The sequence below is a fragment of the Mus musculus genome, chromosome 7, assembly GCF_000001635.26.
Source record: "Mus musculus strain C57BL/6J chromosome 7, GRCm38.p6 C57BL/6J".
NCBI classification, from domain to species: domain Eukaryota; kingdom Metazoa; phylum Chordata; class Mammalia; order Rodentia; family Muridae; genus Mus; species Mus musculus.
In genome coordinates this window covers 137377289-137392718 of record NC_000073.6, presented here as the reverse complement: position 1 = coordinate 137392718, position 15430 = coordinate 137377289, and the positions used below count along the sequence as shown (strand labels likewise).

At 42.9% G+C, this 15430-nt stretch overlaps 1 protein-coding gene across 6 annotated transcripts in view; it reads left to right on the top strand.

The window, feature by feature from the left end:
* 9430038I01Rik (RIKEN cDNA 9430038I01 gene) overlaps positions 1–15430 on the top strand; it is a 36674-nt gene that overhangs the window by 19524 nt on the left and 1720 nt on the right. For 3 of the 6 annotated variants that reach the window (XM_006508331.4, XM_006508329.4, XM_011241948.3), the window contains exons 2-4: positions 3741–3800; positions 5018–5179; positions 5286–5348. In XM_006508331.4, coding sequence (XP_006508394.1) covers positions 3741–3800; positions 5018–5179; positions 5286–5348 — 285 coding nt within the window. The remainder of the gene's footprint in view (positions 1–3740; positions 3801–5017; positions 5180–5285; positions 5349–15430) is intronic. The other 3 variants (XM_030243094.1, XM_011241949.3, NM_029886.2) reach the window with 1 other exon arrangement.

Sequence of the window (15430 nt, the reverse complement as noted above, 5' to 3'; positions counted from 1 at the left end):
TGTAGTCTCAGGTCATTCTATCTAAGAATAGGAGACTTTCAAAATTAGTTCTTATGTACTTTGTGCTTTGAAAAGTGTTTTAAGCTGGGATGGGGACTTACCTGTATTCTCAGCACTGCTGAGGCACGGGCAGGGAGATCAGTTCAAAGGAACCCGTGGCTACATAGCAAGTTCAAGGCTATCCACATAAGCCTTTATTTTAAAAAACAAACAAACAACACTCCCCCAAGAGTGTTAAATTCTCTAAGCCAGGTTTGATAGTGGATGCCTATAAGCCCATCCCTCAGGAGCTTCAGCTACCTGTGACTCTAGCTTCAGGGGATCTCCTGGCACCTGCATGCATGTGGGTGCCATATAAACTCACACAGGCACACAATTACAGACACATAAATAAGAAATAAATTAAAATTGAAAGAAGACCTCAAAGCATGTACATCCTTGCTTCCTGTTTTAGCTTAGGTTTTTCTTTATTTTTTAATTTTTTATTTATTCATCTCTCATATATTGCATACTGAGTTTCCCCTCCCTCCTCCCCTCCCCTTTCCTCTCCCTCCCTCTCCTCACCAACCACTTCTTCCCCTTTCTCTTCTAAAAAGAGATTGCAGGCCTCCCATGGATATCAACAAATCAAGTGTCAGTAAGACTAGGCACCTCCCTTTGTATTAAGGCTGGAGGAGGCAACCCAGTAGGAGGAAAAGGGTCCCAAAAGCAGGCAACAGAGTCAGAGACAGCTCTGGCTCCTACTTTTATGATTCCCACAAGGCCAAGCTACACAACTCTTTTAATATATGGGCTGTCATCCACTGTCCCACCAGCTTCCCTCAGGTGTCAGAGGCCTCAGTGCCAAACCAGACCAACGAAGGTGAGGCAGAGCCAGGGACAAATAAGTTCCACCGGGTTCTGGTCTGGCTGGGAGTGCAGGGAGTGAAGAGGGGAGGTTTGGGTGGCCTGTGGGCCAGGCAGCCAGGGTACAAGGTCTCTCATCAGCTACCAGGGAGGCAACAGCCAGGTGGGTCCAAAATCCAGCAATGAAGGCTTTGGGAAATAGAACTTTTCCCAAGTGTTACTTGGGAAATAGCCACTCTCAAATGGTCTTTGATGAAATGACTTGTGTGTTTTATTCAGTATGGACAGGGACTGTATAAACCTTGAGGAGTAGGGTGGGGTGTAGGGGGGTAGGTGTTTCCCATTGGCTGAGTTTGAGATGTTAGTGATAAGACTCCAGGTGTGACTTTCCAGCGGCTGTCTATCTGCCCAGGGTCCTCTCAGTGGGCTGTTGTGGTTACTTGTTCCGGAGCAGGTATAGAGACAGTTAGGGAGCAGCTTCACTCCTGTCAGTCTCAGACCACTGAGATTCCTGGGGTCTGGGCTCACTCAACCTTGCCAGTTCTTAGGTCTGTCTGGTAGCATGACCCACTTGCCCTAAGGAGGGCAGTCTCATGTAGACTGAACCCCCATGAACCCAGGTTATTGATTCTGCAGGTTTTCTCGTGGTGTCCTTTATGCCTGTGGCTCCACAATCCTTCCTTCCTCTCTTCCACAGGATTTCCTGGCTTTGCCTAAAGTTTGGCTGTGGGTCTCGGCCCCTGTTTTCCATCAGTTGCTGGGTGAAGCCTCTCTGATGACAGTTGGGCTACGCATCAATCTATGAGTACAGCAGAATATCATTAGGAATCATCTCATTGACTTTTTTTTTTTTTTTTTTTTTTTGCCAGTCGTGTTTGGTTCTATCCTAGGTCTCTGGGCTGTCTAGCCTCTGGGTCCTGACCTTCCAGGCAGTGTCAAGAGTGGGCTCCCTCTCATGGCCTGGGCCTCAAGCTGGACCAGTCATTAGTTGACCATTCCCATAATTTCTATGCCACCTTTACTCTAGTGCATCTTTTTTTTTTTTTTTTTTTTTTTTGGTTTTTCGAGACAGGGTTTCTCTGTATGTAGCCCTGGCTGACCTTGAACTCAGAAATCCGCTTGCCTCTGCCTCCGGAGTACTGGGATTAAAGGCATGCGCCACCACGCCCGGTTTACCCTAGTGCATCCTGTAGGCAGGAGAAATTGTACGATGAAGCTTTTGGGGCTGGGTTGGTGTGTGATACTGGGTTTCAACAAGTGTGTGTTTTTGTTTTTTCATAAATGGGGCTTAGTTTCAGATGATGTTTAGTATCTCTGGAGATAATTGTGTCATTGTTTTTTTTCCTCACAAAGACTAACATATGAATGGTGTTCATGGATCTCCTAGTATTGAGCCTGTCTTTCATTTCTAGAAGTCCTTCCTGGTCATAGTGTGTGCCTTCCTTAATGTGATCTATCCTCAGATTTTACTTTTTGTCTTGGTATTTGTGATGGTTAGTATTGATTGTCAACTTGACAGAGTCTGGAATCAGACAAACCTCTAGGTACACCTGTAAGGGATTATTTAGATTAGGCTAGCTTCTGGGTAAGCCTGTGGTAAATCTAATAGTCAATCCTATGTACCCATGGTGAAATGTCTCCTCCAACTCTCTGATAGGACTATTGGCAGTTGATGGTGGCTGTTGGGGTAGAGGGAGAAGTGTCATGTTTATCGGTGGTGTGCCCACTGACAAGTAGTCTATGCCCCAGTAATAACTTCCTATTCATGCTCATGCAAACAACACTAATTAAACCCAATCAAAATGTACACAGTACACACCTCAAAGACTTGGACATTGGAAGGGGACTTCTTTCCAAAGAATGATGATATCAGTAGAAGAAGTGGTATGGGGTGAGAGATGGTGTGGTGCTGCAGGGTCTAAGCCATCTAAGCCATATGACATTGTACACAAAACCACAGCATTTGGAGTTTACGCTGCTGGGTTCCCATCCTGCTTTCATCCAGGAGTTCCTCACTGTGTCCACAGTCCTCCCTTTTGGAATGGTAATTTATATTCTGGGTCATTGTATGCTGGAAGTATGTAATTTGCTTTTTAATTTTACAGGGAATTATGATTAAGACATTGTTTTGAGTCTCAGAAGGGACACTGGACTTTTAAACAGGGTTGAACTGAAAGGCTGCGGGGACTTTTGAAGTTGCATTAAATGCTTTTTGCAATATCATGTGGCCACAAGCCCTTGGTGGCCATGAATTGGAATGTGGTGGTTCAAATGAGAAATGTTCCCCATAGGCTTATATGTTTGAATACCTGGTCCCCAGCTGGTGGAACTCTCTGGGAAGGGTTGGAAGGTGTGGCCTTGGAGGAGGTGTGGTCCTGGCTCAGGCTTTGAGAGTTACACCATTCCAAGTTTCATGCTTGTGGTAAAGAATATAAAAGCTGGGTATGGTAACACACACCATTTTTTTTCTTTTTTCTTAGATAGTTTATTTACATTTTAAATGTTTTCCCCTTTCCAGGTCTCCCCTTCAGAAACCCCCTATCCCATCACCCCTCCCCCTGCCTCTATGAGGGTGCTCAGCCACCCACCCACCCCCTCCCGTCTTCCCACCCTGGCATTCCCCTATATTGGGGCATCAAACACCCTCAGGCCCAAGGGCTGCTCCTCCCACTGATGTCCAACATGGCCATCCTCTGCCACAGATGGGGCCAGAGCCATGGGTCCCTCCATATGTACTCTTGGGTTGGTGGTCCAGTCCCTGGGAGCTCCAGGGGGTCTGGCCATTTGACACAGTGGTAGCACACACCTTTAATCCCAGCATTGTAAGTTTGAGATTAGACCCTGTCTTGAAAAAAAGAAACAAACAAACAAAAAAAAGCAATTTGCCCTTTCAGCTTCCTGCTCCCAACGCCATCCATTTGCTGCACCATCATGATCTCGAAACCTCTGCAACTGTAAGCCCAAATAAATGCTTTCTTCTCTGAGTTGCCTGAGCCATGGTGTTTTATCATAGCAAAAATAGAAATATAGAAAATGTATTATTTTATTTTATTTTTATATTTTTGATATTTTTTTATTACGTATTTGGAACGCCAGGGCCAAAAAATGGGAATGGGTGGGTAGAGAAATGGCGGGGAGGGTATGGGGGACTTTTGGGAGAGCATTGGAAGTGTAATTGAGGAAAATACGTAATAAAAAAATATTAAAAAAATATTTTATTATTTTAGCATAGCAAAAATAACTAATATATACTGATGATAATGACTAAGACTCACTATATATTTGAAACTTTCAATGAATAAATAAAATATAAAAGCCACTGGGAATTATTAAATAAATAATACCTTAGATAATAAACACAGTTGGGGAAACTCATTCTTGGCAGGGACGGTGGTTTACAACTGAGTATAGGCGCTGGTGAGCAGCAGACCAGAGTAGGAAATGTTTCCTGACTTGGGAGGTGGCCAGGAATAGGCCTTTCTGGGTGGCTACAAGGGGGGCATGTTGGCCCTGGGCTGAGGTTAGGTTGGTGGGTGTTTACAGGATCCTTCTGACTGTCTCCCAGGGCATGATGACTCTAGGGATGTATCTTGGGGTGTTAAGACGTGATACTTCTGAAGTATTGAAGGACCAACTACCTTTGTTATTAACCTTCTTTACTTGGTTTGGATGCAAAAACCAAATGTTACCTTTCCCCAAAATTACCTGGTTACGGGCTTTGTGTGCAGACTCTGAGATCAATAAAAGTAATTTGTTCTTCCCTGCCAGTAAGAGGATTACTCACAAGTGAGCCATGTGTACCGTGTTAAGAACGAATGCAGCTCGATGCTAAGCAAGATGTGTTGAAGCATATACGTAGTTTCTTGAACAGAATTTATAGGTTTGGTACATTTCCAATAAACCAGTCACAATAGTTTATTACCAGAATTTCAGCCAAAATTGTTTAAAATGACTATTTTAAATCTATCAAGGCAGGTAACTACAGACAGTGCTTGAACCAACAAGGTTAAGCTAAGTGATGGCTGCTAGCCCTGAAAGGCACCCCATACATGGTCTATAAAGTTTCCCACCTTCTCAGGGCTCTGGTTTTGGAGCTGAAGTTTTCCGAAAGTAAATTCAGTCAGTGCTCTATGTAGCCTGAGGTCATCTGAAGTGAAACCTTGTTTTTCAGAAACGGGCGTGCAGGAGGTCAGAACCAGGTGGATATGAGTGCAGCGGCCACATGCTAACCACCTGTGCCCTGCTGTCCTGGAGCACAGAGGACCAGGAGCCCAGGCCACGAGGCCTGCCTGCATCACAACCAGACTGTAGCCAGGAGAGGCTGAGCTCAATGGTATGTCCCTCTTGCCAGCAAACCTGCTGTGAGCCCATAGAGTTTATTTAGTAAAACTGTGACTCTCTCTGGGCTGATGCACATATGCCTGTGATTCGTTTCCTAGGTTCTGCAGAACGGTGGAAGGAGTTCGGCCCAGCCTTGCCTGAGGTGTATCTCGGGGGAGTCTGTAAGTGTGGCCTCACTGAGACCTAAGTGATAGAGCTCTTAAACTTCAGATCTGGAAAGCAATCACTAAAGTCTGCACATACATACAGAAGGAGAGAGAGATGTAAATGAAACTGATGGTTGGTTTGAGCTAGTCTTCGTATTCTGCTGAGGTTAAAAAAAAGTTCTAGCTTCATATCCCAAAGTAGAAATTATAAATACTTTTAAGATTCCTACGAAAAAGCACCATTCGTGTAGTGTGCGTGTGTGAAGGTACTGATGACCAGAAGGCAGCCTTGAGGAAAAGAAGTTGACTCTGCTAGGCTGAAATACAGACCTCGAAGGTCATCTTGGAGAAGAGGCGTGACCTTATTTAAATGATCTCAGTGGCAATCAGCATTGGGTTTTCCCTCTTCTGCTTAAACTTTTCCAGTGTGTTTCCATAAACTTTGCATAAGCTGTAGATTTCTGAAGGGAGCATAGCGTTCACACCATCAGTTCAAAGTAAAGGGAGGCCAAAGACCGCCAGTCAGTTCTCAGCCTCTGCTGTAGGGCGGAATATCATAAAGTATATATTAGCATAATAATGCCTTTGTTATTAATATTGAACTCACTCTAAGAACAAGTTAATATGTTTTTGATAACCTCTGTAATTCTTGGGTTTTTTATTTTAAATTTGAAATCTCAATATTGCAATAAAATAGAACTGTATTTAAATTCCACATAGAAACCAGGAGAGTGAGCTTGCGTCTGGGTCTGAGTATCAGAGATTGCCCCCTAAAGATCTTCAGAGAAGTGAATTGCTGTTTCTGATGAGCAAAAGATTGAGTCCGTAACTTACAAGCGTCTTCAGCTGACTGGCTGCTGGGTTTTACAGTGACAGGCGCTGATTTTTGCACTAGACAGACCTGGCACCCTGGTAGCTGCCATTCGCGGGAATCTGAGTAGCTGAAGACATCAGAGCCGATGCAGAAGCACACTTGAGCGCTGCGCTTTCTCTATGGAGGTGTGCTTTGCTACTCTGTTGTCCGTTGGCAGAGCATCGTGTCGCATGCGTGCTGTAGTTCTGATCGGGATGCAGTAATTTGAATTTAGTATATTTAGGTAGGTTCCCATGGCTGCCAAATACACCCTAGGATGCAGATAGGCCGTACTTTTCTTGAGACTTGCCCCCCTCTGTGGTTAAATCAGTTGCGACTGGCTGGTTCTGTTTCTTGCCCCTAACCTCATATCCATGGGATATAGCTTTCAACTCCTCCTGTCTGTCAGAGGCACATTTGGAATTCGTGTGAATTCCTAACACTCATAGAGCTTGTGTTCTGGAATGAATGGCTTAAAGGAGAAAAAAATTAGCTCAGGCTCCTGATTGGATCATTTTGGCTAATATTCTGTTTGAACAACAGTACCTGTTTGCCTAGGGTTTTCTGTTCCTTTCTAATTCCCCAAGCTCGCCTCCTTTAGTTTCATAGGAAATGAATCTATGAGCAGAAAACCTACATTGATATGTAAATATCATTTTTTTTTTGGTTAATGCTCAATATTCTTTTCATCTAAATTTCAGAATCTGACTTTAAAAAATCAGTTTCCTTTTATTTGTAGTTACTCTCAATAAAATTTGACTCAGGCTCAGGCAGTTTAATATTTACACCCACTGTTTCTAAAAGTCTTATGTAAATAAAGACTGAAATGTGAATTTGGAAAGTCACACCTCCTGCTATTTGAACAGACTGCTCTGCCTATATCTTCTTTCTCTCATAATACGGCTAGTTGCTCTCCTAAGCTTTTAAAATAATAAGACACTTACTATTCTTATATTCTAAAACATCAAAAGGTTCAGTGTTAAATAAAAAGCAAATAGTATTTTTAGAGAGGCAGGATCCCAGGGAGCAGTACTTAGGAGCAAATCACTGGTGGGCAGCAACTGCAAACTTCAGAGGACTTTATTAAACTCAGGCTCATTCATAGCCACTTGCCCGCATGCACAGGACTGCTTCCCTGCCTGCTCACCATTCCCAGCCTGACTCAGGATGGGGACAGAGGCTACGTCAGTTTAGTTCAGTGGAATCCCTAACAGCAGTCTCACGTGTCCCTCTCAGCTTGTTTGGTGGCTTTGCCCTAAAGCCGCTGTGTGACCTGAGCCTCTTTCTGTGTTTCTGTAGTGTGCGGATCCAACTGACACTTCCTGCTCTGAATCCTAGGCAGAGCAGAGCGGTCTCTGTAGGACCCGAGCTCCTTGCTCTTCAGCTGCCTTATATCTGTTTATTTGCATGCGTATATATTTATGTGTGTTGTGTGCTCTCGTGAGTATGGACATAAATATGTGTTTGAACATGTGTGGAAGCCCAAACTTGACATTGAGTGCTTTCCATGGTCACTTTCTGCTTGTTGAGCTCCCGCTGGAACGGGAGCTCACTAATTCTGGCTAGTCCAGCTGGCCGGTTTGCCCCAGGGATTCCCCATCTCTGCCTCCCATGTACTGGGATCACCAGTGGACTTCCAGGACTGCCTGTCTTTTTCATGGATTCCTGGGATTAGAATTGAAGTCCTCATGCATGCACACATGCAAGTGGTTTTTTCTGTCAAGCTATCTTTTAGTCCTCTGTCATGGTTTTTGGTTTTCTGAGACAGGGTTTCTTGATAAACTCTTGGCTGTCCTGGAACTAACTCTGTAGACCAGGCTGGCCTCAAACTCATAGAGATCCACCTGCCTCTGCCTCCCAAGGGCTGGGGTCTAAGGTGTGCGCCACCATTGCCCAGCCTCTGTCGGCTTTTAATTACTGAGTTGTTTCTCATGAAGGCATGGACCATTTCTCTATATATCTTGAGTCTCACTCTCTACATTTGCACTTAATCTTTCCATGAATGATCTAAGTCATTCATACGGTGCCTTCTGTTCCAGTAACTGCTGACTGAGTTCTTTTGTTTGCTTGCTTGTTTGATTGACAAAGTCTCATTGCATAGCTGTAGGCTGGCCTTGACCTTATCATGTGGCCTGGACTGACCTAGATTAGTTGTAATCCTCCTGCCTCAGCCTCTGAGTGCTAAGATTATAGACAGGAGCAATTGCTGACACTTTTCTCTGTAATTGTCCCTGTTCAGCTTGTGTTATATGTCATCACTCAGGCCATCTCCCCTTAGCCCCATATCACCTGCTCCTGAGGATTTAAATGCGTATGGGAACAGTGTGGATGTGGGACACTTAAGAGTCTGTCCCCACAGCTGCACGATGGGTGAGGACTGTTACCAGCAGATTCCCTTCCCACAAATGACCGGGTGCTGACTTCTCTGTAGTCAGCTTGGCTATGGGGACACTGCTGCTTCTTGTAAGTTCAGACCAGTTAAGTGAGGTGTGATGCTGCTGCCAGGGGGCTACAAAATAAACACAAGAGGATCTGTGAGGGGATGGGGCTTATAATGTAGACGAGAAGAAGAGTGGAGGATTATAAGCAAGACCCATGAAATGTGGAGAGCAGAGGAAGCCCTCTCACGAGTCCTCAGAGAGTTAGAAGGAAATGAAGTCCTGAGCGAATGAGTATTAGTGACAGGGACACAGGAATGTCACGGATCCTAGAACCTTAGACCCATGGAGAAAATGGCAGAATCTCCCAGGGAGTGAGGCTCAGAGGGCAGATGGCAAAAGCCTTCCTTTTGGTCCATGTGTGGATGTTGATAGTGAGTGCAGAAGATATCCACTATAGCTTTCTCCCCAGTCAGATATTTAGGGCCTGAACACTGCTCCTACCAAGATCAGCTAAACCTGCCTTCTCGATCCAGCTGTATACTATAAATAAATCCAGTTTCTTCCTTTGTACTAATCTAACATCTTTGTCGAGTTGTATGCAATAACCCCACCTCCATGGTCAACTCTATATAATAAACATGCTGTACTTTTGGGGTGCTGTGGTTTCTCTATTAGAGAGTGCAGACCATCCAACCCCAGTTTTCTGTCCGTTTGCCTGTTTGTCATTCTCTATTCTCTCTGCTCCAGTCAAGTCCAAGTCCCTGGTGCTGTGATTGGACATGGCAATGGGGATGAAGAGTTAGGGTCATATTCTATCCAAGAAGGTAGGGGAGTTACAGTGGACATCTGTGACAGGTGAGATTTGTACAGGAGACTCATGAAGAGTGGGACTTATAAGAGACATCTGTGAAGGTGGTTTTAAGAGAGAATCACAACGGGGAGGTTATAAGGGAAAGTGTCATGATATGTGAGGAGGTCTATAAGGGAGAGGCATTACAAGTGGGGGTTATAAAGGAGATCCATGAAGGGTCAGAGAGTTATAAAGGAGAAAACTATGAGAAGAAAGCCCTTTATAGGAGAGGAAGGGAGAGGGAGAGGGGGGAAGGAAAAGAAAGAAAAAAGAAAAGAACAGAAAAGGAAAAGAAAAAAGAAAAGAGAAGAAAACAAAAGAAAAAAGAAAAGAAAAAAACTGGTGACTTAATTAAGCTCGCCATGAGCAGAGTTTTTCCTGCTAAAAGTTGAACACAGTACTTCCTGGAAGTGTTTCCATTGTCTAGGAGGAAGAACAGGACACTTGCTGTGGCTGTTTATGCTCTGTGTTCTAGAGTTTCCAACTGGCACAGTAAGACAAGAACAAAGAAGCAATGAGTAGAAGAAGTGACAAGGACAACCAGAAACTTTTAAGTTTTTGTTTCCAGATTGTATAGCCATCTACATAAAATACTCAGGAAAGCCTGCAGGCCAACCACTAAGCCAGATGGCAGAGCAAACAGATAAGCAGAACCATAGTCTTATTCACTAACAGTCCAGAGAAGAAGCCCCACCAGTGGCTTCCCACTCACACAGGTGCTTGCTGTCAACTGTCCTTTGTGAATTTCAGCATTTCAGTAGGCCCACCGCAGGGGCTTTCTATGTTTGTCTAAGAATGTCTTAATTTCTAAGTCACTTTTGAAAGACAGGTTTGTTGGAAATAGAATTCTTGATTGGTAGGTTTGGTCCTGAAGAAGGACTAGGAAGCAGTGTGCACATCTGGAAACCACTGGACATGAAGAGTCCATTTCCATCCCAGCAGTAGAAGCAATAAGAACCGGAGGCCCATGGTTCAGCAGGGAAAGGTGTTTGCTGTTGGTCCCGAGGACCTGAATTCCATCCCCAAGGTCCCCAAAAGCTGTCCTCTGATTTCCACATATATCATGCACATACATGCAAAATAAATATTATCTTGGTTAGTGAGGCCATATTCTCCACTGTTGCTTTATTTTCCCTGTGTAAGTCTTACCAACAGAAGCAGGCTTTCTATTTGTCTGTGGTAAGATGCACTGCCAAGACACAGCAAGCTTTGCTCTTTACCCTTAACTTCACCAAAGCTTAGCTCTGGTGAGCAGACCAGCCCTGTCAGACATGCTTCTGGTGTTGGGTGTATGTTATCTTTGAATCCCAACATCTCAGGGCTTCAGCCCCTTCACACCCTAGCCTGTCCTGTGTAGATCAGGCTTCTCTGTATGTCACTGTGGGCCTTGTGGCCTGAAAGGCACTAACAAACTGGAACAAGTATGGAAGACTCAGGAGCCAAAACTGGCCATGGTAACATATGCCTGTAATTGTATCTCTTTGGATATGGAGGGAGGAGGTCTAGGAGTTTAAGACTAGCTTTGGCTACTCGTGGAGTTGGAAAACAGACTGGTTTACATGAAACCTTGTGTCAAAAAACAAAAATATTTAAAAGAGGGAAAAAGAAATCAGGAGTAAGTTGGTGGTGAGTGGAGATTTAGGGATGGTGTGAGGGAAGTCTAAATGATCGGCTTCTGAAGACTGCAGGTCACTGCTCGTGTTGATGTGACCTATCTTGGAGCTTGAGTCTATATGATCTGCTTTCCATCTGTCTTCTAAGTGGGTGCAGAAGGGAAATAAATGTCTCAGTGAGTACTTTTTTCATAAAAGGGAAAAACAATTTGCTTTTCAAGCTTTGTGGAAGTGATGGCATGATTGGAACTGAATTGATTAAGAAGTATTCATCCAATTCCATCCCCAGATCCTGGACTTTCCTGTAGGGGAGGCCCCCACACTCTGCAGTAACTTCCCAAACTTCCCTGACCTAATCCCATAGCACACAGGAGCCCCAAGGAAGAAGAGTCCTGTGGCGAAATTGGGGGCTGCACACTGCATTCTCTTTCTGGAGAGCTGGTGTCCTGGACCCTGGAAGACCTTAAGGACCACAGTAGGGACTTCATTTCTAAAGGGGTACCTGTCCTGTATGTCATTCTTCTAGCATGTGGGCGCATGACCTGTGTGTCCTTTATAATCTTTTATGTTCTCATATGATGATCTTCTATGATCCTGGAAGTTCTTATACGATATTTTTCTATGGTCTTGTATGCATTTATGTGATCTTAGATATTCTATGATCTTGTATGTTTTTATATAACATTCTTAGATTCTATGATTTCATGTTTTGTGTATGTTCTTACATGTTTATCAGTGATCTTGTATATGCTTATATGATCGTGTGTATTCTTTTTTTGATTAAAAAAATTTTTATTAGATATTTTCTTTAATTACATTTCAAATGTTATCCCCTTTCCTAGTTTCCCCTCCGAAAACCCCCTATCCTCTCTCCCCTCCCCCTGCTCCCCAACTCACCCACTCCCATTCCTGGTCCTGGCATTTCCCTATACTGGGGCATAGAACTTTCACAGGACCAAGGGCCTCTCCTCCCATTGATGGCTGACTAGGCCATCCTCTGCTACATATATAGCTAGAGCCACAAGTTCCACCATGTGTTTTCTTTTATTGGTGGTATAGTTCCAAGGAGCTCTGGGGGTACTGGTTAGTTCATATTGATGGTCCTTCCATGGGGCTTCAATCCCCTTCAGCTCCCTGAGTATTTCTCTGGCTCCTTCATTGGGGACCTTGTGCTCTGTCCAATGGATGACTGTGAGCATCCACTTCTGTATTTGCCAGGCACTGGCAGAGCCTCGCAGGAGACAGCTATATCAGTCTCCTGTCAGCAGGATCTTGTTGGCATCTGCCTAGTGTCTGGGTTTGGTGGTTGTTTATGGGGTGGATCCCCAAGTGGGGCAGTCTCTGGATGGTCGTTTCTTCAGGCTCTGCTCCAAACTTTGTCTCTGTAACTCCTTCCATGGGTATTTTGCTCCCCATTCTAAGAAGGAATGAAGTATCCACACTTTGGTCTTCCTTCTTCTTGAGTTTCACGTGTGTGTTCTTCTTATATGATGTTCTTTTATGATCTTACATGAAGTTGTCTATGATCTTATATTCTGTGCTCTTCTGACTTTTATATGATCCTTATATTGTGTGATGTTCTGAGATGTTTTTCTATGATCTTATATGTTCTCATGTGAGTTTATATGAATATCTTCTATGATGATGTATGTTCTTATATAATATTCTTAGATGGATCTTCTTGTGTGGTTTTTGGATTTACTTATGATCTATGTTCTTATATGATATTCTTAGATGTTCTTCTATGATCTTTTATGTTGTATGTCCTTAAACGATGATCTTCTGTGATCTTGTATGTTATATGTTTATGCATGTTCTTTGGTTGGTTGGTTGGTTGGTTGGTTGGTTGCTTTTTGAGACAGGGTTTCTCTGCATAACCCTGGCTGTCCCAGAACTTGCTTTGTAGACCAGGCTGGCCTTGAACTCACAGAGTTCTCTCTGCCTCCCAAGTGCTGAGATTAAAGGCATGCACCACTCCACCTAGCTATATATATTCTTTAGACCATGTGTAAGTTTTCACATGTCCTCATACATGTGCTCACATGTTCTTGAGAAACACTCCACCATTCTCTATCATGGTATGTGGTGTCCTCTTGACCTCAATGAGCTTGAGCTTCCAGACGGATACTCTAATCCTGCCTGTGTACCACATGCATACCAAGCTTCTGTTGTTACTGGTTCTAGAACATTCTGACCTTAACGTTGTCGTCTTCATTTCCTAAAACGCCTCTGCCTAATAAGGTAGACACACATGTGCCTTTCCTGGCTTTGATAGCATTTTCTCTCATGGTCCAGGTGTGAAGTGGATTTGGCCTAATGTTGTGTGTATTATAATGTTAATTTTAGTCTCTTAAACTGTTTACATGAGTGCATTGGTACAGAATTTATAGATTGATACAGATTTAAGTTTTTCTTTGATATAAATTGCTACATTGATACAAAATTTAAAATTAATATTGTTACTCTTAAATAGACATTGTGCCTATACAACTCATTTAAAAATACAAGGCTTAGACCCAGTCTTTCTAATAGCTGCTATTACAAACTATTTAGGATGATTAAATAACACAAGTTAAGGGCCAGATAGTAAACTTATGGTTATACTAGATTCTGATTTAATTATAATAAGGTGTTTTCAATTTACTCAAATAAAAATATTAAGAATAGTTAAGTTTTAACAGTTCAGATATTATATATATATATATATATGTGCATACATACATACATAAATATGTAGTCTTCAAAGACATCAGAAATCCACAAAATCTGACATTTAATCATTTAATTATTATTTGAAATTTGACTAGAGACTTGTCTGCTCCTGATAATACCCCCGTCATGGTTCAAAGAAGAAATTAAACATCAAAACCTCCACATACAGTTACTCCAATAATGACAAGGTAGCCACTAGACAAAAATTGCCCTATTCATCTATAGACAAAATACTGTCTAAAGAAGACAAACAGATGTGGGATAGTTGACTACTAAGCTCTCCCAAGACAGGGTAAGCTAGTCCTTCATGTTCCTGCTTCACTTAAGATCTGTCAGATGGTTCTGGGCCAGAGGGCTGAAGACAGATGCTCCAACATTGGGACAACATCCAGCAAATTAGGGGCTGTCCAGGGAGTCAGTTGTCTCTCTAACTTTTTTTTTTAAGTTTTAGAAGCTGTGTTTTTGTGCTTCCTATATATTCAGGTTATATTTTTTTCATTCTTGGGTTTCTGACAGGATTGAAGACTAGTTATAGTCTCATAATCAAACTCAAGTTGTTTAGCATTGAGAGAGATGATATAGATTTAAAAGAATGGTTTTCAGATGGTAATGCAAGCTAAAATCAAAACATAATTCAAATATAACATTATAAGCTCATTAAGTTAAGATAGATAATAAAATACTTTAACTAATTGACAAATATAATAAACTAGATATTAATTATATGTAATATTTTATAATTTACATAATTGTTATGGTTGTACTCAATTTATGTCTGAGAGAAAAAGGCCTTTTTCATTGGACAAGATTGGAGAAATGAAGTGGGTTTGGCTTAATGCTGCTTGTGTTATAATGTTAATTTTTGTCCCCAAACTGCTTACAGAAGTGTCTACACATAAGACACTGAGGGACCCTGACCCCAGTTGATTCCAATTGGTAAATAAAGGTGCTAACAGCCAATGGCTGGGCAGACAGACAGAGGTGGGACTTTTAGGATTCCCGGGCTTGGAGAGAAAAGAGAGGAAGAAAAGAATCACTCTGAGAGGGCTGTAGGACAGACCAGCCATGTAAGAATTTAGGTAAATGACTCTAATGGCCACTTCCCTGATTGGGTCTGGAGTAACAGAGATGAGATATAGATTTTAAAGATATTACCTCCGGAATACCAGAGGGGAGTGGTTACAGGAAGAATTAGAGGTGCCCAGCCTTTGAGCTACATATATGTCTGTCTTTCTTTTTCTTCCTTCCTTCTCTCTTTCTTTCCTTCCTTTCTTACTTACTTTCTTTCTTTCTTTCTTTCTTCCTTCCTTTCTTTCGTTCTTTCTTTTTTTCTTTTTTTTGAGACAGGATTTCTCTGTATAGCCCTGGCTGTCCTAGAACTCACTCTATAGACCAGGCTGGCCTCAAACTCAGAAATCCACCTGCCTCTGCCTCCCGAGTACTAGGATTAAGGTGTGTGCCACCCCTGCCCGGCTATATATGTATGTCTTTCATTCACAGTCCAAATAACTCTTGGGCGGGTGTGCACATGCGACCCGTCAGGAACATAGAGCAGGCTAACCAAATACCACTACACAGGTGAACCACAGAGCCATTGGCATAAAATGGATACATGGCCACCTGCCAGTCTTCTCCAGGCAAGGCCTGAGTCTCTTCCCCTTGGCAGCACCTCCTTTCTGGAGAGTGGA